Source organism: Balaenoptera borealis (assembly GCF_965194805.1).
Source record: "Balaenoptera borealis genome assembly, chromosome: 11".
Lineage (NCBI taxonomy): Eukaryota > Metazoa > Chordata > Mammalia > Artiodactyla > Balaenopteridae > Balaenoptera > Balaenoptera borealis.
In genome coordinates this window covers 108,180,691-108,205,543 of record NC_138868.1, presented here as the reverse complement: position 1 = coordinate 108,205,543, position 24,853 = coordinate 108,180,691, and the positions used below count along the sequence as shown (strand labels likewise).

General features: G+C 39.4%; 1 protein-coding gene across 4 annotated transcripts in view; it reads left to right on the top strand.

The window, feature by feature from the left end:
• The window catches only part of ZBTB44 (zinc finger and BTB domain containing 44), a 70,616-nt gene that overhangs the window by 31,585 nt on the left and 14,178 nt on the right, over positions 1-24,853 (top strand). For all 4 annotated transcript variants that reach the window (XM_082343109.1, XM_082343108.1, XM_082343107.1 and 1 more), the window contains exon 2: positions 10,139-11,212. In XM_082343109.1, the coding sequence (XP_082199235.1) occupies positions 10,195-11,212 (1,018 nt within the window). In that variant the 5' untranslated portion in view covers positions 10,139-10,194. The remainder of the gene's footprint in view (positions 1-10,138; positions 11,213-24,853) is intronic.

Sequence of the window (24,853 nt, the reverse complement as noted above, 5' to 3'; positions counted from 1 at the left end):
CTGATAAGCAACTTGTGTCTTGAATAAAGAACTTTTACAATTCAATAATAAAAAGACAACCCAGTTAAAAAATGGACAAAGCAGCTGAATAGACATTTCTCCAAGGATGATTTGCAGATAGCCAATAAGCACATGAAAAGATGGATGTTCAGCATCACTAGTTATCAGGGAAATGCAAATCAAAACCACAGTGAGATACCACTTCACACCCATTAGGATGGCTAGAATCAGGAAGTCAAATAATAAGAAGTATTGGTGAGATTTGGAGAAATCAGAACATAAAGGTACAGCCACTTTGGAAAACAGCCTGGCAGTTTCTGAAACAATTAAGCAAAGAGTTATCCTAGGACTCAATTCTACTCCTAAAGTGGTACTCAGGAAAATAGTAAACGTGTGTCCAGACAGAAACTTGTACACAAATGGTTACAGTTATTTGTAATAGCTAAGAGGTGGAAACAACCCAAATGTCCATCAACTGGTGAATAGATAAAATGTGCTACATCCATACAGTGGAATATTATTTGGGCATAAAAATTAGTGAAACACTGATACTTGCTACAACTTGGATGTACCTTGAAAACACTATGGTAAGTGAATGAAGCCAGCCACAGTTCACAAATTATATGATTCCATTCATGTGGAAGTGCTGAATAAAGAAACTTATGGAAACAAAGTAGATTAGTGGTTGCTTAGGGTTGGCAGAGAGGTGGAAGGTGAGGTGGAGGGGAGAGGATGGTGGTGTTAGCTAACATACAGGGTTTCTTTTTGAGGTATGAGAAAGTCCTAAAATGGGTACTTTTTGTACATACATGAAATACTCAAAAATCTTTGCATTCTACACTTTAAAGGGATGAATTGTATAGGATGTGAATTGTATCTCAGTAAAGCTGTTTTATAAAATGTATAACGATGTTATTGCATTTAAAAATTAACAATAATTTCTTGACATTTTCAAGTAGTCAATAAAAACAAATTTCCAATTATCTCATAAGTTTATTCTTTAAGATATGCACAAAGTTCCCCATTCTAGTTCCCCCTTTATCTCTTTCTTCCTTGCTGTTTTTTTCCTTCCAAGTCTTCTGTCCTGTAGAGTTTCTCACAGTCTAAATTTGCTGTTTGCACTGCAGTGGTATAGCTTAACATATTCCTGTTCCTCTGTATTTACTGTGAATTGGTAGTTGGATCTAGAAACTTGGTCAGATTTTTGTTCAGTCTTTTTTGCAGTGTCTTACTGCTCTTTCTGTGAAGTTATAAACCATGATGATTAATGCCTCTTTATTTGGGGGGGGGCGTGCAAAATGGTGTTCTTCTAATTCTGACATTCTTTCTTCATTTATTAACTGGAATATTTCTATAAAGAGAAACCTTTCATATTCTATTTGATTACTTAAAAACACTGTTTATATTGGAAAGGCAGGATAGATGCTTTATTCTCCCCCCCCTTTTAATAATTAATTAATTAATTAATTTGTTTATTTAGGCTGCACCAGGTCTTAGTTGAGGCATGTAGGATCTTCGTTGTGGCATGTGAGATCTTTTATTATTATTATTATTATTATTATTATTATTTTAAATTTAGTTGCACTGGGTCTTAGTTGCAGCTGTGGGCTCCTTAGGTGCGGCATGCGGGCTCCTTAGTTGTGATATGCAAACTCTTAGTTGGAGAATGCATGTGGCATCTAGTTCCCTGACCAGGGATCGAACCTGGGCCCCCTGCATTGGGAGCACGGAGTCTTAGCCACTAGACCACCAGGGAAGTCCCTCTTTCCCTCTTTTTAAAACCAGTTTTCAAAATAATTTTTTGGTTCATTAGCATCTTTAAAGGTGATGGATTAGGTTTGTTTTTGTTTCTAGTGTCATGTGAACTCATGAATGTATTTCATTGATTCAGTTTACTGTTCCATTTTTTGCCATTGGGAACCTCCTCAAAGTGACTTGCATTTTGGCATACCCCTAGCGATCTTTGATAGCTTCCTTGCATAGCTGATAAGATGTTCCAGGTGGACATTTACTGCCCCCAAAGTGCAATCTGCCGTTTCTCAGGAGCCATGATTTCTTTTAGTGGGAAATGGAATTTGGAAGCCAGCCTGGGTGCTAGGGATATTCATGGCTGAAGATTAACTACGTTATGAGTTCATACTGATGCTTTTAATTCAAATTCAAGGCTGTAAATTCAAATTGCAACTTTATCTTCACCTTTTAACCACTGATAATGAATAGATATAGGCACTTTATATAGCCAAACCAGATAGAAATTTCAGGACATATATCTATCCATTCACGTATTTCACTGCCTCTGTATTATGCTAAATACTGGACAGGTTCAAAATATAAATTAGACACCATAAAATGTTTTCACCAAATCCTTTTGCTCTCTACTTGCTCCAAGCTTCTCACAACTTGCTTTCCTGCCTCTGCTCCCTACACATTCTTTAGATATCTTAGGCTCTAACAAATTCAACAGGATGAAATTTACCAGTGACTTACGGAAAACCCAGTATTTAGGTCCAGCTCCGACCTCTTCCCCGAACTCCAGACCAGAATGGGCAACTTCATATATACATGTACTCGTGGATATTCCTCTCAGAAGTATTTCAGATTGTATGCTTAAAACCAATATATTTCTTTTCATTCAAATATAACCCCTACCAAAACCAGCTCTTCCTCTTTCACTGCCTTGTTTGGTGAAAATACCATCCACTCAACCATCCATGTCAAAACCTAGGGTTACATTCTTGTTTCCTACTACTCCCCTATCCCATCCCCAACACAAAATCATGCCTAGGTGGTTTTACCTCCTAAATGTTTCTCAACTTATGTTCTCTATCCTCACTGCCACTGACTTAGTTCGATTTTATCTTATCTTGTACTACTATAACAGCCACCCTCTATATTGCTACCAGGATAATCTTAAAATGTAGCTATAAGTAACACTGCTCTCCAACGGTTCTCCAGTGGTTACCTATTGCATAAGGTCCTAGGTCCTTAGCATTGGTATAAACATAAACATAATTGGCCTCAAACAAGCAGTGTTTCAAGTCTCAATTCCTCTGTAAAATCAGATTATTATCATCTTACCTCATGTGAGATAACATATCTGAAGGACCTAGTGCTGCATTTGCTACTGTACACAGTCAACTAGTACAGATACTTCATATATAAATTCCACCTGGATATTCCTATTAGAGGCATCTTAAATTCAGTATGTCTCTCTCCCTAACCTTCTTTTCTGTCCTTGATTGGTTTTAATTAGAATATAGGGTGGGAACGAAGTTATCTCAGTTCAGTTTTAGCATAATTAAAACCTTGTTAGAATAATTTGGAAAGTTAGTGTCCAGTTTTGAGATGTGGCTGGATATTTAAACATGCAAATTCTTATTAAATATCAAGTTTCACATCCTCGCAAATTAGTTTCAAGGTTAGCAGTCTCTCATTACTTCTCTTTAATCATCTGAGGCAGCCACCTCACTTTATATGCTGAAGAGCTACTCCATTTTTTTAAAATTTTATTTATTTATTTATTGGCTGCATTGGATCTTCGTTGCTGCACACGGGCTTTCTCTAGCTGCGGCGAGCGGGGGCTACTCTTCGTTAAGGTGCGCAGGCTTCTCATTGCGGTGGCTTCTCTTGTGGAGCACGGGCTCTAGGCATGCAGGCTTCAGTAGTTGCGGCGTGCAGGCTCAGTAGTTGTGGCATGCGGGCTCTAGAGCGCAGGCTCAGTAGTTATGGCTCACGGGCTCTAGAGTGCAGGCTCAGTAGTTGTGGCTCGCGGGCTCTAGAGCGCAGGCTCGGTATTTGTGGCTCGCGGGCTCTAGAGTGCAGGCTCGGTAGTTGTGGCGCTCGGGCTTAGTTGCTCCGCGGCATGTGGGATCTTCCTGGACCAGGGCTTGAACACGTGTCCCCTGCATTGGCAGGCAGATTCTTTTTTTTTTTTTTTTTTTTTAAACATCTTTATTGAAGTACAATTGCTTTACAATGGTGTGTTAGTTTCTGCTTTATAACAAAGTGAATCAGTTATACATATACATATGTTTCCATATCTCTTCCCTCTTGCATCTCCCTCCCTCCCACCCTCCCTATCCCACCCCTCTAGGTGGTCACAAAGCACCGAGCTGATCTCCCTGTGCTATGCGGCTGCTTCCCACTAGCTATCTATTTTACATTTGGTAGTGTATATATGTCCATGACACTCTCTCACCCTGTCACATCTCACCCCTGGCAGGCGGATTCTTAACCACTGTGCCACCAGGGAAGTCCGAGCTACTCCATTTTAATCTCAAATCCTCTGATAATTTTTATCAGTTAACCTTTATATCAAAATATACATATTCAAGATGTGCTCTGTGTCATATAAGAAATAGAGTAGATATTTTGAAATTTTATCTCCATTTCGTTTTATTCACACTTTTTCTAGGGTAATAATAGAAGCTAACATTTATTGAATGTTTACTTTGTGCCAGGAATTGTGCTAATTCAGTCCTCTTGACTATCTTAAAAGTGTAATTTCCATTCCTGTTTTACAAATGAGAAAACTGAAGCATAGAGAGATGAAGTAACTAGACTTAAGATTAATGCCTGAATGGTAAATGGAAGAGTCAGAGTTCAAAACTTAGTATTTGTCTAACTTAAACTATTCTAGCAACTGGGCTATATACCTTATTTGGTAAATGTTTTTCAACCCAACTGCAAAACAGAATCATAGGATTTTTTTCTCTCCTTAAAATATATGTTGTTTAGCAACGGCCGCTTTCATAAACACGTATATACTATTTCATAAGTAATTTGGAATAAAAGGGATGGGAAGGGAACTTTCTGAATTACTCACTAGTTCAAATTGCAAACTATTACAAAATACATTTTTTTTTAAATTTATTTATTTATTTATTTTTGGCTGCATTGGGTCTTCGTTGCTATGCACGGACTTTATCTAGTTGCGGTGAGCGGGGGCTACTCTTCATTGTGGTGCACGGGCTTCTCATTGCGGTGGCTTCTCTTGTTGCGGAGCACGGGCTCTAGGTGCGCGGGCTTCAGTAGTTGTAGCACGTGGGCTCAGTAGTTGTGGCTCGCGGGCTCTAGAGTGCAGGCTCAGTAGTTGTGGCGCATGGGCTTAGTTGCTCCACAGCATGTGGGATCTTCCCAGACCAGGGTTTGAACCCATGTCGCCTGCATTGGCAGGCGGATTCTTAACCACTGTGCCACCAGGGAAGTCCCCAAAATACATTTTTATTTTGAGTGCTACATAAACTCTGCATTAGTAATTGGATTTAAAAAATATTTATTTGAGAATTTTAAATGAGTTCCAAATTAAATATATAACTACACACATACATATTCATCTATACGCATATGGAGAGATACGAGGTTTTTTTAAATAGAATTATCTAATTTATAAAAATTTCAGGACATACTTTCTGGCTTCTGTACTACCCATATTATGTATGACTTTTTCAAATAACATAATCTCATTCCAAGTTTTGCCACAATGTGTGTTACTGCAGTATTTCTAAATTATATTTGTGTAATTTATTATAGAGTATGCCATGAGACTAAGTTTTCACAGACCTGTGTTGGGAAATTAATGTAATAAGTACATGGCATACAGGGCATTCCCCAGTCTAATCTTCATCTTCCTTCCATTCCATACCTCCGTCTGTATTATACTTTGTACCATATGTGTGTAACCATTACATTGAACAAACACAATTTACGGAAGGTACTCAGAATCCATTTTATTTTTGTCTTCCACCATCCATATAAATTTATTCTGTGGAGTTAATACTCCCTCCAGCCTCTTCAAGGGCAAGTCTTAATAACTTTTCTGGTTACTTTCAGGGAACAGAAACATTATTTTCGAGAACTAATAAATTTAATTCAGAGTTAAAGGTTTTCTTGTTTGCCCACCTCAGGCCTACTATAGGTCTGCAGTGGAAAGTGAGGTTTGTTTGGCTTCCTTTTTCTTTCTGTTTTTCCTCTCTGCCCTTTTATTCCTCCTCATTTGCTGACTGTGGTTTCTGGCCCCTCCAGGACTGAGAGAAGCCAGGATTGAATCAGAAGAAAAGGTCTTTAATAACAGTAGCAGCAGCGGCTGATGTTTCTGTAGCATTTATTTCGTGCTAAGTACGGTTAAAAGCACTTTATGTGTATCAGGCCAGTTAATGCTCAGAGCTCTCTGAAGTAGGTTCTGTTATCCCTGTTTCACTGCTGAAGAAATTACAGTGAAGTTTGGTGACTTGCCTAAGGTCCCACCGCTACACATGGTGGTACCAGGATGTGCACCCAGTATTTGGGCACCAGAGTCTCTTCAGCCACCCCGGGCATTGTTTTATATGCTGTTGGGAGATGGTAAGCATACTTCCTAGTCTTGGCCAGAGTTTAAATCAGACTTGTATCCATTAGATTTTTTTCAAGTATGACACATTTTCCGTAAACTAAAGGCAAACTTGCCTTAACCCCTTTCCATTATGGGGGAGTAGAAGGGAGTGGGAGAGGGTTTGAAACTCGCAACACACTGATCACTTGGCAAAAATCCTTTTCTAACGTTTGATTCTTTGAACGTGGAAGGTGGGTGTAACTAAAGGTTGAAACTAAGTTTTCCCCTGCCTCCATGCACAGGTGGCCTTGCACCTCACTTTGGATGCAGTATCTGTTGTTTGGGGCCTCCACCCAAACCAAGATTGAAATGTTTTCAACACCCTGTTGCACGTGTTCTCCAAATATACTATTTAATTTCTTGCTTTCACACCTTTGTTCATGCAGATGGTCCCTGGATTATGAGTGTCACTTGCTTGAAGGCATGTTCCTCCCTGAACCACATGATCCTGATCAAACTAAGTGCTCTTGATGGCTTGGCTTTTAAAGAAGCCAGTTTACTGGGGTACAGCAAATGAACAAAAAACTTCAAGTAAAGCTTTCCCATTTTTTTTCCCTCTTCATCTCATTACTGTGAGAGAGAAATCAGAAGATACGTTAAATGGTAGTTTGGTCAGATCAGTCCTAGCTGCCTGGTGTCTCGTTGTGATTGCTTGTCTTTGGGAAAGCACACGGGCAGGTTTATATTTGAGATGTCGCCTCTGATTGGTCAGGGTAGTTACTTCAGCGGCCTTACCTGGCTGGCTTGGCACAGAGCTTCATGCCATTTATTGTGTTATGAGATGAAGAAGAACCTCAGATTGATCATTTTGTCTTCTCATGTTGGAATATTCAGTGAATTTTTTATATTTATTCAGCTGGAAATCTTTAGGGTGTCTTTTTTAAAATCTTTTCCCCTTCACATGTACATTTACTTACAAAGAACATTCGAAAGTGATGTTTATGTAGTGGATTGATGTTTGAACTGACGACCTCTGCATGCCCACATTTAGAGTAACTTATAGTGCCATTAACAACAATTTGCCAGTACAGTGCACACACTGTACGCAAGGCAGTCAGGATGGTGAGCACTCACTGAGGTCGTGTGAGGTCCCATGAGAGCCCGGCACTCCCATCTGCTTTATCACCCGGCAGAGTTCTGCTCTCATTACGCCCTGCCCTCCATGGTGCCTCTTCTGCCCTGCACATTCTGAATTAAATTTTTCTTTATTTGCTTTCACATAGCACTAGCTGTGTAGTTTTAATTAGGTACGTGTGTCGTCTTCATAAAGACTAAGTTTTTTGGGTTTTTTTTTTTGGCTGCATTGGGTCTTCGTTGCTGCACATGGGCTTTCTCTAGTTGTGGTGAGCGGGGGCTTCTCTTGTTGCGGAGCATGGGCTCTGGGCACGCGGACTTCAGTAGTTGTGGCACGCTTGCTCAGTAGTTGTGGCACACGGGCTCAGTAGTTGGGGCTCGCGGCCTCTAGAGCTCAGGCTCAGTAGTTGTGGCGCATGGGCTTAGTAGCTCTGTGGCATGTGGGATCTTCCCGGACCAGGGCTCGAACCCATGTCCCCTGCATTGGCAGGCAGATTCTTAACCACTGCGCCACCAGGGAAGCCCAAGACTGTAAACTTAATGAGGTCAAGGACAATGTTTTATTTTTAATTGTGTTCTTCTCTTTACATAATAAAGTTCCTCACGTCTAATCAGTCGATTATTGAATTAAGTTTTCAATAGCATAAACAAAATCAGGCAGTAGTATGATTTGACTGTTAGAATACCGGGTTTAGTCTTACTAATATTTGTACGCAGACAAGGGAGGTAAAAATAGTAAAGTTATGCTCAAGTTATAATCCTGCCATACCTGTCATATTGTGTACAACTCTGGGAACCAGTTTTAAAGGAATATGGGAAATGGAGATTGTTGAGAGCATAGCAAGGATGTTCATCAAATTTTAAGGAGAACTTAAAGGGACAAGGGATGTTTAGCTTAAAGAACAAAACCTTAGGAAAGAATGGAATGTGATGGCCATCTTCAGTTTTTGAAAGCTTTTTCAAGGGGAAAGAAGAAGTAGACCTATTCTGCATGGCTTTGGGGTTCGAACCAAGAGGAACTGAAACCCTAGGGTTTTGCAGCAGTATGGTGCTTTTTAAAAGAAAAAAATTGTTTAATGTATAAAAAGAAGAGAATAAACACCCATAGTCTACCAGTGATTCCCTTGAATATGATGAAAGCTACCATCAATACACGCATTTTTCTGTGTGCAATTTCAGAAGGATCATGGCACCCTTAGTGAATCCATGAATCTCTAGTTAAGACCTCATGTTCTCTTGTTCTGTGTGTGTGTGTGTGTGTGTGTATGTGTGTACAAATATATACATATGTGTATACATTTCACAAGGATGATTATCGTCTATATACTCTCATCACATTTTTCTCTAAATACATAGTAATGACCACTGTTGAGTGTTCACTGTATTCAGTAATTGTGCATTCGTTTAATACTCAGAACCACACATTTTTCCAGGTCAATTAAATATTCATCATCTTCAACATCATTTTTAACTGGTGGCTATATTTTTGAGGCATTTGAAATCTTCTTTATCTAGAGATGATTTACAAAAAGTGTTTCCCCAAATTTGTTTTGCATTTATTTTAGTACTTTTTTTTTAAAAAAAAAGAAAAGTTATTTGTCTTAGATAAAATAATTGATGTACATAGCTATGTGTTCTTATATTGGAAAAGCAATCTAACAGTCAAAAGACCCAGATCGTAGCTTTGGTTGTCATTTGTTAGCCATTTAACTTCTCTGAGCATTAGTGTTTTCTTATCTTCATCAAGGGGCTAATACAAGCCTCCGTGACTTCACATAGAGGATGTAAAAAGAGTCTAGGGGGAAAGTACTGTAAAAACTATTATTTAAAAGTATTATTAGAGTTGCAAAATTAAAAGTATTTAAGAATGTCAGTTTTTTATATTTTTAGTGAATAAATGTAAAATGTGATACAGGCAAACCAACTTTTTTTTAAGGGAAAATCCAATCAGTTGATTACTAAACATTATTTGTTTTATAAATTTTCTTTCAGAAAGGTGCTTTTATCGCGTTAGTAATCTAAACAGCAGTAGCTGCTTTCACTTGAGTGCTCACAGGTGCCAAATACTGTGCTCAGCATGTGCAGCGTGCGTTGTCTCATTTAGCCCTTATAACAGCCTTGGAGGAATTGTTGAAGAAAGAATGCAGACCTATCACGTCATAAAACTTAGACTCTTGGTCACTTGTATTTACTCGCTTTATATCCTAAAAGAGGCAGGATAAAGCATTGAGGTTAAGAGTGTAGGTTCTGGAGCCAGCCTGACTGGATTTGAACCCTGGGTCTGCCACTTAATAACTTTCTGACTTCAGCAAGGTAGTTAACCTTTTTCTGTTAAATGGGGATAAAATGTACCTACTGGTAGAGACATAATGACAATCAAAATTATCGAATGTGAAGCATTTAGAACTATATCTGGAAAATAGTACTCTATAATTGTCATTATTTGCAAACTATTATTATTTAAAACTATGCAGTTCATTAAGTGTGACATTAGCTCACAGACTCCACTGATAGGACACTTTAGGGGACAGGTATAGAGAATGTATTTTAGTATATTTCTTACCTTGAACTAACTTTCTCACTACCATCTTTCAGCTTGTTGATTTAGCATGGTGGCCTCATGAAAACGATCTAAATCACCTTTTATTTCAGCTACTAAACCGTCAATTAATGCTTATTTTATTTATCTTTTAGGACATTTCTGATTCATTTGCATCCTTGAAGAGCATCGGTAGAAGAGGAAGGAAAAGATGGGTGTGAAAACATTTACTCATAGCTCCTCTTCCCACAGCCAGGAAATGCTTGGAAAGCTAAATATGCTTCGAAATGATGGACATTTTTGTGATATCACTATTCGTGTCCAGGACAAAATCTTCCGGGCACATAAGGTGGTACTAGCAGCTTGCAGTGATTTCTTTCGCACCAAACTTGTAGGCCAAGCAGAGGATGAGAACAAGAATGTGTTGGACTTGCATCATGTTACAGTGACTGGCTTTATACCCCTTTTAGAATATGCTTACACAGCCACTCTGTCAATTAACACAGAAAATATCATTGATGTTCTAGCTGCAGCCAGCTATATGCAAATGTTCAGTGTTGCTAGCACCTGCTCAGAGTTCATGAAATCAAGCATTTTATGGAATACACCCAACAGCCAACCAGAAAAGGGTCTAGATGCTGGACAAGAAAATAACTCTAACTGCAATTTTACGTCTCGAGATGGAAGCATTTCTCCAGTGTCTTCAGAGTGCAGTGTGGTAGAAAGAACCATTCCTGTTTGCCGAGAGTCGAGGAGAAAGCGCAAAAGCTACATTGTTATGTCTCCTGAAAGTCCTGTAAAGTGTAGCACACAAACAAGTTCTCCACAGGTATTGAATTCTTCAGCTTCCTACTCGGAAAATAGAAATCAACCAGTTGACTCTTCTCTAGCTTTTCCCTGGACTTTTCCTTTTGGAATTGATCGAAGGATTCAGCCTGATAAGCTTAAGCAAGCAGAAAATACCCGGACTTTAGAATTACCTGGCCCATCTGAGACAGGTAGAAGAATGGCTGATTATGTGACTTGTGAGAGCACAAAAACTACCTTACCTCTGGGTACCGAGGAAGATGTCCGGGTCAAAGTAGAAAGGTTAAGTGATGAGGAGGTCCATGAGGAAGTATCCCAGCCTGTCAGTGCATCTCAGAGTTCACTGAGTGATCAGCAGACAGTGCCAGGAAGTGAACAAGTCCAAGAGGACCTTCTGATTAGTCCACAGTCTTCCTCTATAGGTATAACGTCTTCTGTGTTTTCCATGATGCTATGAAGTCAAGTCTAGCTTTTCTTTTTTTAAAAGATTTAATTTAATTTTCTTTTTTTTGCCTGCGTTGGGTCTTTCTTTTTTTTTAATAAATTTATTTTTGGCTGCATTGGGTCTTCGTTGCCGCGTGCTGGCTTTCTCTAGTTGTGGCGAGAGGGGGCTACTCTTCGTTGTGGTGCACGGGCTTCTCATTGCAGTGGCTTCTCTTGTTGTGGAGCATGGGATCTAGGCGCTCGGGCTTCAGTAGTTGTGGCCCATGGGCTCAGTAGTTGTGGCTCAACGGGCTCTAGAGCGCAGGCTCTGTAGTTGTGGCGCACAGGCTTAGTTGTTCCGTGGCATGTTGGATCTTCCCGGACCAGGGCTTGAACCCGTGTCCCCTGCATTAGTAGGCGGATTCTTAACCACTGCGCCACCAGGGAAGTCCCTGTGTTGGGTCTTTGTTGCTGCGCGCGGGCTTTCTCTAGTTGCGGCGAGCGGGGGCTACTCTTCGTTGCGGTGCATGGGCTTCTCATTGCAGTGACTTCTCTTGTTGCAGAGCATGGGCTCTAGGCATGCGGGCCTCAGTAGCTGTGGCTCGCGGGCTCTAGAGCAGAGGCTCAGTAGTTGTGGCTCCCGGGCTTAGTTGCTCCGCGGCATGTGGGATCTTCCCGGACCAGGGATCGAACCCGTGTCCCCTGCATTGGCAGGCGGATTCTTATACACTGCGCCACCAGGGAAGTCCCTAAGTGAAGCATTTTTAAGTGCTTATTAGATAAAAGTTTTGTGCTGTATCCTATAGGAAATATTAAGAAGAATAAAACATGGTAACTGGGTTTTTTAGATGGTATTAGTACTACAATATTTTTTTAATAAGTTACCCACGGGGAGCAAAGAAAATAGTTGAACAGTATCTGATGGGACACATATATGATGGCACAGTTCATATAGCTGTGATTTGTGAATTACTTTCAATGCAAAAAATACCAGTTAAAAAAATCCAGTTAGTGTTTTATTCTTTATTAAAATATTTATTGAAAACTTACCATGTGCCAAACTTGGGGATATATGATGAAAAAGACATATAGTGCCTGCGTCTGAGGAGTTAATAGTCTAATTGGGGAAGCAGATGAGTAAATCAACAATCAGCACTAGACTAGAGGTAGGAACAATGTGTCAGAGGTTCACTAAGGAAAGAGCAAGTTAACACTGTGTATTTGAGCTGGATCTTATGTAGTAAGTAGGAGTTTGCCCAGGTGAGGGAATGACATTTCTTTGAAAATGTATAAAAGCACAGAGGTGTAGAAGAACATTGCATATTTGATAAAGCAGTGAATTCAATGCACAATGATGTGAATAAAGCATGGAAACCTACAAGCATGGAAACCTACAAGTATAGAAAATAATGGGAAATAAGGAAAATGAGCAGTTGAGAGCATGTTGTGAAAAGCCTTGAACACTAGTTTCAGCTAGGAGTGCATTCAACTGCATATAACAGAATCCCTTCAAAATGGCTTAAACCAAACGGGATTTTATTATTATTGCATAAAATATTCAGAAATAGGAAGTCCAGGACTAGTAGAGTGGCTCCACAGTGACCTAGGCCCCTTATATTTTTATAATCCACCATCCTTAGTTTGTCATCCATATACTTATTGCTTCATGGTTATAAGATTTTTGCTTCATCTTTAGCCTCATATTCTAGAAAGGGGTAACTCTTGTATGGAAAATGTTCCTAGAAGTCCCAAAAAAACTTCTGCCAGTTTATGTCACGTCATCTTTCCTAGCTGCAAGGGAATCTGGGAATACATGTATATTAGTTGGGTATGTAACTGCCTCACAAAATTACAGGAGAATGGATATTGTATGCAACTAGCAGTGTCTACCACAGCTTGGCCAAGTCAGCTTGTGTTTTATCCTAGTGGTAATAAGGAGTCTACCTTAAATGAATGAAAAATAAAACATTTACAGATATTTTAGGAAAATGAATTTGATACTGGTCAAATTCATAGGGGGTTGGCTGGGGAGAGACAGTCCAAAAACCAGTTACAGTACAGTTGTCTTTGTATGAATGAAGATGCTTAGCATAATACTATAAAGAAAATGGGTATTAAGAGACTTTGTAAAGGAAGAATCATTACTACCTGATGATATTGAATATGTGGTTTGAGGGAATAAGAGGGTCAGGGTACCAGGATGACTAGGAAAATACTGATACCATTTTATTGTATTCATTGATTATAAGTCACAGTTTTTCGTATTTTATTATCTCTAAATTCAGATATGTTTTACAATTAATAATCTTTACAATTACTTTTTCTTTCTTAATGGTACAAAAAATAATGGTAATTGTACACTCGATAGGAATCTATTAGATGCCATAACTACTTTGAAAATCATTGGTTGGAGGTGGGAGCCCAGTTTTAAGAGTAAGTCAGCAAAGTTTGTTCCGTGTGAACCATGCTTGGGTGATGACCAGCCAACGTGCCACAGAGCCGTTGAAAGGCAGGGTGGGTGAGATCAAGACTGGAGATGACCAGTTTAGGACTTTTAGCAGTGACAGATTGACTCTCAACAGGAAAATGTGTATGTAAGAGCCAAAGCCAAAGAACTGATCCTTGAGAAGTATCTATATTCAGGGAGAGAAGAAAAGCCAACAAAGATCAATAAAGAGGATTTCTCCAAAAGATTGGAGAACCAGGAGGGCCTCTTACCTTTGTTAATTTCTTGGATTTTGATCCACCATATGAGTTTCCCAGGGCTGTCACAGCAGCCGTCACACACTGGGTGATTTAAAACAACAGAAATTTATTTCCTCACAGTTCAGAAGGCTAAAAGTCTGAAATTATGGTGTTGGCAGGGAAGGTTGTAGGGAAGGATCCTTTGCTTCTTCCTAGCTTCTGACAGTTACTAACATTCCTTGACAGTCCTCAACGTGTAGCTGCATCTCTCCAATTTCTGCTTCCATCTTTATGGGGCCTTCCCTCTGTCTCTGGCTTCAGCACCAAATCTCCCTCCTAAGGACACCACTCATTGGATTATGGCCCACCCTACTCCAGTATGACCTCATCTAACTTGATACATCTGCAGAGACCCTATTTCTAAATAGGGCTATATTTACAGGTACTAGAGGTTAGGACTTGAATATGTCTTGGGCGGGGGGGGACACAATTCTATTCATAATACCTACTAAAGATAATATTCCGAAATTTGGGTCAAGATACTTGTGCTTTTCAAGTGACCACACACTCAGTAATATATTTGATGGCAGGAGATCCTAGCTATTTGACAATGTGACCAAGTTTTTGTTAAATTACTAACATGTTTAATCTTGAAAACACCTTGGTACCTTCTGAATAATGAACTAATAAGTAATTACTGTTTTAATTATTTATCTGAGAACTTAGAAACCAAATATTAATCTGAGTATCTTGCTAACTAGATATGTGAAATAACCTTATTAGATATGTGAAATAGCCTTATTTTACCACTCTCAAGTATATCTAATCAGTTCACATTTTGCCTTTATTATATCATTAACATGATTAAATAGAGAAGTTAGGAGCATAAGTAGAATAAGCCTTTCAGTTTTATAAGAATACTTCCTTTCCAATATATACTATTGCAAATGTAGGTTCTGTTACAAAGCAGACGTACAAAGAACTCTGATCTGAGTATCGTATAATCAGATAATCCAAATTAGGTGTTTTTCCCTTGTCTTCATAGCAAATGTACTAATCACTCTCAACTAACCTATCTTAACTCCAAATCTGTACACTAAAATAAAGCCTTACAGAAAAAAGTTAAATTCCTAAAGTATATTAGGCAGTGAAAAAATGTAGGAGGGAGAAGAGGAAGATGTGTGTGGTACTTTTTTTCCATATTCCATAAGAATACTTCATAAGAGTACTTAATTTTACTAACTTATTAAAGATGATATATAGCAGGTAGTTTGTCATTCTAGAGACTGAGAGTATAATACTGAATATACTCATTATGAAATTCTAAAATAATAATTTAATTACTCATGAAATTAATTCAAATAAGATTTTACCTGTTCTTTTTATTGCCAGTTGCCCAGCAAAAAGTTGTAAAATCTGACACTCCCAATAAATACAGTAAGTACAGCAAATTTAAGAGAGAAATAATTGCTAAGTTTAGATTGGGTCTTGTTTCTCAAAAAGCTGGCCATCTATATCCGGTATGGTTTAAGGAAAATTTGTTTAAGTGAGAAGGACTTCATGATAGGGCTTCATTATTTGTCTTGAAGTATTCGATTATCTGTATACACTGAAGATAAATAAAATAGTTTTAGATAATCCACAGTTTACTATGCTAACAAAGAAATTCAGGGGTTTTTTCTAGACTCTAAAATCTGCCATTAAAAGAGAAGCGACTTATGAGGGTCGGTTAAGATGTTGAGAAATTTGGCAGTTTGTGTGTAAATAGTGAATAAACTTGCTGAGGTGAGCAGTTAGAATGATGGAAGAATTTGCGACACTGAGCATATATGCAGTATAGCGTAATGATTAAAAGTTCAGGACTTGGAGTCAGGCAGGTTTGGAGTCTGCTATCAGTTTCTGCCACTTACTAGATGTGTGACTTTGAACAAGTCACTGAACCTTACCAGGTTTCCATAACCATAAAGTAATGGTAGTATTACCTATCTAGATTAAGTATGTCAGTGCTCTCCAGCAAGACCACCAGGAACACAACTGTAGTTGAACAAGTTGGGGTGGTGGTTTTAATACCTGAAAATCCCAAAGTTACTTAAATACACAGAATGAGTTAGTGTGCAGCGGGCATGTGTAAACCCTATGTCCAACATAGAAGTAGTATCCTAGTAGTGGGCGTATTGGAAATGTAAGTATCATTCATTACAGCAAGAGTGAGCCAGTTTTGGTCCCTTAAAATGGACAGATTCCTTAAGTGGAGTTAAATAGTTCCTGCAAGCCAGGCTCAAGTGTCTCTGAAGAGAACAAACTGGCTATCGTAATCAGGATGGTCCCAGGATTAGTGTCTTTCTGACTGAATAGGTCTTGCTGTTAGGATTGTAATGACTTCAGCAGAAACATGTTAATTTGAGGTCAGGGTCCATTTTTCTATGGCCGAAGCCTGGGATATGATATAATATTCCCTATAAAAGGGAATCTACCTTCTGTAGTGCTTAAAAGAACAGTTATTAAGTTTTTGTCAGCAGGGTCAGATGGAGGATAGTAGATCCAGCAATCTGTTAAATTCAGATTAGTAACTATGGTCTGGGGTTGGGGGGGGGAGTAACAAGAGTTTTGTTTTTCCTTAAGTGGCAGAAGGAGATCTTAGGAGTTCAAAACCAATAGGATGAAGAAGAAAGATCGTATTGGTTTTAATAGGCAAGATTAATAGTAAAGAGTACTGAAGAATCAGAAAATTAATCTGATTTTGTCATCTTGGGTAGGAGCTGTCCACTTTTGAAGTCAGTATCTTCTGGAGAATCCCTTAGAAGGAATGGCTGCACAGGAGTCGGAAGGATGTGATGCGTGTCTTTTAAGTTGGGAAACATGACTCCAGTGAATGCCACCTCACACTGTTAACCACTGAATCAGTTGTTCACAGTATCTGATCAGTTCCTTTCTATTGATAATCAGTGGAGAGTTTTCTCTGGCAGCATCTTTTCCAGAAAACCAAAACTCCAGATTTTAAATCATTCATAAGCTCTTCTCTGTTTGTGATAAACCTGGGTTATCATTGCAGTATCAGTTGGTAATCGTGTAGAACCTAAGATTTAAACCAAAATTCCCACTTGAAAAAGGCAGCCTACTATTAACTCATAAGGAGTCGACTTGTGGGTCGTAGAGATGATTTGTCTTATTGCTATCAAGGCTCTTGGCAGTACTTAAGACTGTGGAAGTTAGAGGGTTTTTAACTGCTTTGATAAGTATAGTTTTAGGATCTCATGTGTTCTCTTTATTTCTCTCTTGAAGTTTGTGGATGATGGGGACAGCGGAGAGTCTGAGTAAAAGATCAGCTTACAGAGTTCTTTCAGAGCAACATCAGTGTGATGTGTGGTCCTGTTACTTGAGAGTAGTTGGGATTTCCCCAATCAGCAATACGGAATCTATTAGTTTTTCTTTTGCTGTTACAGCATAGCTCTTTAGCATGAGGACGCCATGCTAAATCTACCCTAAAAATAAACAATAATCAAACAAACTCATAGCTCATTTGGAGGTGTTTAAAGATGTACGTCAATGCTTGGTTCCTATCTTTGTCTTACCAAGGTTGTGTCATTGCCAGGAAGGCCATACACTGGAAATATCCATGGGGGTAGCTCTTGAAATCCCCACCCCAGTGTTGGTACAATATTGATGTCTCTCAGATGGACAGTCTTGTTCATGTCGGAAGCTCCCTGCGAAATGGCTACTTCCAACTCCAAATTGTCCTTGGTGAAATTGAGTCAATTGAGAGATAAGTGTAACGTGTTAGTATTACAGAGAAAACATGAAGGAAACAGATGTTTGGCCTGGAAGAGATGCAGTTTCAGATTGAGGTGACTCATGAGAACTGCAGCGGTCCATAAGAATAATGCTTGTGTAACTTTTTATTTCCAGTTGCAGAGGCCAGGGACCAGACGAAACCTCCTGGTTCTGGGCATTTGAAACTAAGCAAAGCAGTTCACACAAAGACAAAATTGAAGTCAAGTCCTAATAAGGTTTTTTTAAACATCTTTATTGAAAGACAACTTACATATCGTAAAATCCACCCATTTAAAGTGTATACTATAGTGGTTTTTAGTATATTCACAGAGTTGTGTAATTATCCCCCCAAAAAGAAACCGTGTACCCCTTAACAATGCCTCTCTTCTAGTCCTACCCCTATCCCTAGGCAACTACTAATACACTGTCTGTATAGATTTGCCTGTTCTGGATATTTCATATAAATCAGAGTATGCAATATGCAGTCTTTTCTGACTGACTTCTGTCACTTTCCATTATATTTTCAAGGCTCATATATGTCATACCTTGTAAAGTTTTGAAATGTTTTTGCCAGTCGGAGATCTTCTGAACTCAGCCTCCAGGGCCAGTTCAGATGGACTAATCGGGTCTCTGTCCATCCTCTCATTACAGTGTATCTCTCTTGTAGACAAGAGTCAACACTAGATAGATAGATCATAGGAGCAGGTGTTAGAAGGCCAGAAAACAGTTTCGTCAGGGAACAATGACAAGTCCAACTGGATAAACAAAATATTCCCCAAAGACCTTTTTCTAGGAAAGCAAAATAAGCCCAGCACTGAAAGGCTTCAGTGAAATAGTTGAGCTCAGTTCAGCATGAACTTACCTCCCAGCCAAAGGCAGGTTGCACCTCAGAAGGACTTTTAGATATGCACTCTTGTCGAGGTTCCCAGTGCAAGGCAGTAAGACCTTCAGCCAAATCTCGATGAGCCCTTCATTTCTGCCAATGCCCTGTTGCCAGAGACCACCAGGAGCATACCTAGAATTAAACAAGTTGAGTTCAGTACCCATTTGAAGTGTGGGAGATCACACACCATGGGGTCTTTAGGGCTTCTCAGTAAGAGGGTGTTAGAAAGGACTTATTAGAGGATTTGGGCTTGTGTTACGTGATTTCAGGACAGCTGCAAGAACAAAGGATTGTTTGTTCAATCCAATTCAAGTAAGTGGGGTTTGCTTGGGGACTGGTGATGTCGGAAAGCATAAACAACTCTGTGACTGAGAATCTTAACAAATATCTAGGAATGCAGACCAAAGTAAACCTAAAGCAGCAGGAACTTCCATTAGCTAGAAAGGGGGGGGGGGGAGGTTTGGTATTTTTGTGATTGCACAGTGACCTTGTTTTTGTCTGTGCTTAAAAAAAATTATGTGTTTGAGACCAGTGTGATCGGGTCTGACGTTGGTGTTCTGCAAGATTGTTTTATGTCCAACAGAAAACACCAGGCCTAGCTGTGAATACCAGGCCCACTCCTAAGTGTCAGTGTCAGGCCAGTTCCTCTTTCTCAAGTATGAAATGAGGTATTTAAAACATGTAGAACTGTGGCTGGAACATGGTAAAAGCAGTAGTTGCTGGACCACTATAATTATTTTTCACCACCAGAAGGGTTTTTGTAAGTGTCTTAAGTACTTAAACAATGGTTAGCGAAAACAGAAATCAGTTTGATGGAACAGAAGCTATCATACAGCACTTCTTAATGATGGAAGAGAGTAGATTCTCTCTTGATAAAATAGCCCTTAACATATAAAGCTGATTGTCTTTATAAATCAGCTTTACTGTTTTATAAGAGAGAGGGTTCTATTCAGAATTCTTAGTCCTCATTACCACTGAGAGCAGAATCTCTCTAGTTTATTTATTTATTTAATTTTTATTTATTTATTTATTTGGCTGTGCTGGATCTTAGTTGCAGCACGCAGGATCTTTAGTTGCAGCATGCGGGCTCTTTTAGTTGAGGCATGCAGGATCCAGTTCCCTGACCAGGGATCGAACCCGGGCCCCCTGCATTGGGAGTGCAGAGTCTTACCCACTGGACCACCAGGGAAGTCCCAGAATCCCTATAGTTTAGAAAGGAAACTTCATTTTAATAATTTAAGAAACATCACTATCACCTCAGCAAAGTAAAATTGCTGGTATAGCCTGCTATTAAATCAGTTCAATTAAAATTCCAATTAATATGGTTACTTGTGCTGTCATGGGCAGAAACCACCATCTCAGGAAAATGTTTACAAGATTTATTTGTGCTGATGGTTACATAAGTGATATAACACTATGTGTTATAATGTCCACGGTATGGATAGATTTCTAAAAGTCTGTTTTAACTCTTAATTTAGCTTGGTGCTTTTATTTTTAGCTTTTGGCACATTTAATGTGCCATGGACTAGAAGAGAGTACCCTTTGTTTTACTTTCCATGCTTACTGTCCATCAAATTAGAGGTCTAGAGGCCAAGGTTTAGATATTTTAGGATGGAAATAGATTTAAGAGGGACCATCTGTTAGATATGTCTTGTACTCCATTTTAGTTCTTTTTGACCAGCCTTTTAAGCAGATGCCTGGTAACACCAGAATCAGTCCAAAACATAGTGGGTTTCATTTCTACCTCACCATGACCCTACTCCCTCCTAAAAAGTATTACAGTTTACTTGATGGTCAAATTTCAGTTAGGTCAATCTTCCTGGCCTGCCCTAATTGCACCTCCAGGCCTTTTTTGCAAGTCTTTACCTATAAGCTTTAATGTTGCCTGCGTTCTGAAGAACTGCAGAATACTATAAAGTAGATTTTTGTGTGTGTCCATGGTGACCAGATCCAAATACCGGGATTTTTCCGGTTTTTAATCCTAGGACAGATTGAAATGTTAGTGTTTAGTTCCCTCTTTAAGGAAAAAAGTGACAGTGGGAAGATATTGACAAGTGAACAGCTCTTTCTTAAACAAAATGCAACATTATCTGGTCCTCCAACCCACATCTGGTTTAAAACAAATGAGAAGGATCAGGAATAAGTTGGATAAATAGGCATAGGGGAAAAGCATAAATGTTTTTTGATAGTAAGGGAATGAGGAAAAGAAAAGGCATGCACAGAAATGCCAAACACACACCAGTAAGGGCGAGATGGGGGTGAGGGGACAGGAGGAATAGAGGTGCAGCTGGGGATGAATGTAAACGCATAGGGTCTTGTCTCCTTTCAAAAACCTCTATCAGTGTATTAGAACACAGGATAACAATTGGTGTTCTTGATGATTACCGTGAGTCATCAAGAAACAAGAAAAGAATTATATTTAGTATTATTTATTTAAGAAGTCAAGGCAAAATACAACTCTGTCACAAATTTTCTAGTGCAAATTATTTAATAAAGTAAGCTTGGATGCCTTAAAAGGGATTCGGTTAGTTTTTTGGAAAATTTTACTTAAGTGGAAAATGTATTCGGTTCCTAATGTCAGCAAATTCAAGTGTTCCAAGGGGGGAAACTGAAGTATCGGATTCAAAATTTTCATTGGGAGGAAGTTTCATCCTATGTATCTGTTAACAGATGATATTTATTAAATGTTCACATGTATATGGTGTTGTACAACTGTTACAGTTATACCTTTTAGCTTTCATTAAAATAACTGCAACCAGAAGGGTGCTGGCCATAAGGACTGCACAGCCGCAAAGGCTCGTTTGTTTACTTGGGGCAGCACAGCTTATTCGCACGCCGTAAAGACATAGGCCAGGTTTAGTACCTGATGAGAACAGGCGAGGCTGGTTAGATCTACCCTCCCACTGAAAACAACGTGATCTTTTTATTTTTTTTATTTTATTTTATTTTATTTATTTTTATTTATTTATTTATTTATTTTTATGGCTGTGTTGGGTCTTCGTTTCTGTGCGAGGGCTTTCTCTAGTTGCGGCAAGCGGGGACCGCTCTTCATCGCGATGCGCGGGCCTCTCACCATCGCGGCCTCTCTTGTTGCGGAGCACAGGCTCCAGACGCGCAGGCTCAGTAATTGTGGCTCACGGGCCCAGTTGCTCCGTGCCATGTGGGATCTTCCCAGACCAGGGCTCGAACCCGTGTCCCCTGCTTTGGCAGGCAGATTCTCAACCACTGCGCCACCAGGGAAGCCCGATCTTTTTATTTTAAGTCACGTTTTAAAGTATTTGAAAAGATGGTTAGGGAACTGCCAGGTTAATTTTAGGGGGGGGTCTGACGCAGAGAGGTAAGTACATACCAGAGCACTAAAACCAGTTTTTCCGTAAGACATTTGCCAAAACTCAAGAGGGCTTTGGTTCATCAAGTCGAAGAGTGAGGGAAACAGAGGTCGACCCAGAGCATATGAAAGCTGTGAAGTCTTAAAGAAGTTGCTCCACGCATTAAGCACTAGGACTCAACCTGCTCCCCTTCCTCCAGACTCCAGGGGACTCTAGAAACAGCTGCCTCGGCAGTGGGCTGACTAAGAGATGAAAAGGAAAAACACATCCCTGAGAAGTGGTGGGCACGGACCAGCCTCTTGCAGATTTACATCCTGCTTACTCCTTGCATGGGTAGGCCAACGAATCTCAAACAGTGAATTGGGTTAGATAGGGCCTGCCCTCTAGGAACCTAGCAGGGGCAAACAGAAAGCTTTTCTGGAAGAGGGTATATTCATCCTCCCCTCAGCAAATCAGTCCCCTGCAAATAATTTTCACGGGCAGTAACCACTGTCAGAACAACCAGAGCACGCAGGAAACATGGATATCAAACATCCTGGCAGCAGATTGGATTTCAGCAGAAGAGAGAATTGGTGAATCAGAAGATAAATTAGAAGACATCACCTGAGTGCTGCACAGAGAGAGAAACTATTAGGGTTCTCCAGAGAAACAGAACCAGTAGGATATATATAGATATGCAGAAGGAGGTTTATTAGGAGGGATTCACTCACATGATTATGGAGGATTAGAAATTCCATAATCTGCTGTCTGCCAAGTGGAGGCCAGGAAAGTCGGTTGTGTAGTTCCAGCCCAAATCTGAAGGCCTGGGAACTGCCGGCCTGTTAGTGTCCAAAATCCCAGTCCAAGTCCAAAGGCCCAGGAACCAGAAGTGCTGATGTTGAAGAGCAGGAGAAGATGGATGTCCCAGCTCAAGCAGAGCGCAAATTTGCCCTTCTTTCACCTTTTCGTTCTGTTCAGGCCATCGCCAGACTGGATGATACCCACCTGCAATTGGTGAAGATGATCTTCCTTACACAGTCTACCAATTTAAATGCTAATCTCTCTGGAAACACCCTCACAGACACACCCAGAAATAATATTTTACCAGCCCTCTGGTCACCCCTTAGCCCAGTACGTTGACACATAAATTAACCATCACAGAGACAGTGGTAGAGACTACAGGTGTAAAAGAGGGTAAGGTTTATGGATGGTACAAACATAGGTATGATGGAAGTCCTAAAAGGAGAGGAGAGAATGGCCGAGAATTTTCCGGAATCTAAGAAAGACAACAGTCCATAGATTAGAGGCCAGCAAATCCCAAACTGGGAAAAGATGAAAAGAAACATGAACCTAGGCACATTATAGAGAAAATTCCAGGAAAAAAATTAATGACAGATTACCTTCAGAAGAATATCTGACTTTTAAATAACGTTAGAAACCAGTGAAATGATATCCTCCATATGCTGAAGGAAATAACTACCAATCCAGATGTCTACACACAGTGAAAATATCTTTCAAGAATGAAGATAAGACATTCTCAAAGAAAAACAGAATTCAGCAGTATATCATCACTAAAGAAATGTTTAAGGATAGACTACAGGTAGAAGTGAAGTGAACACAGATGGAAGGTTTAATATACACAAGAGAATGAAGAGCAGAGAAAGGTAAACATGTGAACAGATGTGGACAAACATTGCTTATATTAAAGAGTAGGGGCTTTATCAAAACAAAGAAGTAAAACGTCAGGCAATAATTTGTAAGTTGAAGAATGGGTGTGTATGGGAAATGAAGTTAAAATGATCTAAGATCCTTCTGTTGTCCATGAGGAAGGAAAAGTTTTTAGACTTGGTTAAGTATGTGTCTAATTTCCAAAGCAACCAGTAAAGTGAATAGGAAAAGACTGTAATTTCCAAACTAATTGTAAGGGGGAAATGGAATGATTATTATCGTTTATATTCAACAAGTTGATTCTAAAATGTAAAAAAGGCAAAGGGCCAGGAATAGCCAAGATGTTCAGGGAGCAAATGAACAAGGTGAGAGGATTTGATCCACCTCAAATCAAGATTTATTACAGAGCTACAGTAACTAAAGTGTGGCCTTCATGCAAGTGCAGACCAGCAGAGGGAACTAGCAGAGAACCCAGAAACAGACCCATGCTTTCAGAGCACTGCAGATCAGAGAAGAAAAGACAGACTTTCCAGTAACTGTGTTCCGTCACAAAATCAACTCCAGGTGTGTTAAAGAAAAGACCCAAGTGCCAAGGGCAAAACCTAGATCTTTCATAAGGTAATTTGAGATAGGGAAGGATTTTTAAAAACAAGCTCTGAAAGCCATAACCATAAAGGAGAAGACTGATCAATTCAATTAAAATATAAATTTTTCGGTCATCAAAAGAAAATGTAAAAAGACAAGCCATGTAAGAGGGGAAAATATTTGTAACATCTTTTATCTACAAACATGAAAAGAACTCTTACGATAAAAAGGACAACTCAATAGCAAGACTTGAACAGGCATGTCACAGAAGAGGGGTTCAATAAATACATGAAGTTAAAAAAATACATATTCTGTGACCGAGCAAGTCCATTCCTGATATAGAGACCCTAGGAAAAAAAAAGCATGTGTATGTGCATTGTTACTTCAGTATATTCACAGCAGGGAATTCCCTAGCGGTCCAGTGGTTAGGGCTCTGCGCTTCCACTGCAGGGGGCGTGCGTTCTCAATCCCTGGTCGGGAACGAAAAATATATATATATATATATATATATTCCCAGCAGTGTTGCTCATAGTAGCCTGAAACTGTCCATCAAGAGTGAATTGGATAGATGATGAATAATACCTAACTTCATTTACATGTAACAACATGGATAAGTCCACAATATTGAAGGAAAGAAGCAAGACATAAGAATACATACAGTGTAACTCATTTTATGTAAGGTTTAAACCAGACACCATTAAATGGTATGTACTCTTGCGTACTCTTCGTGGTGAGGGCGT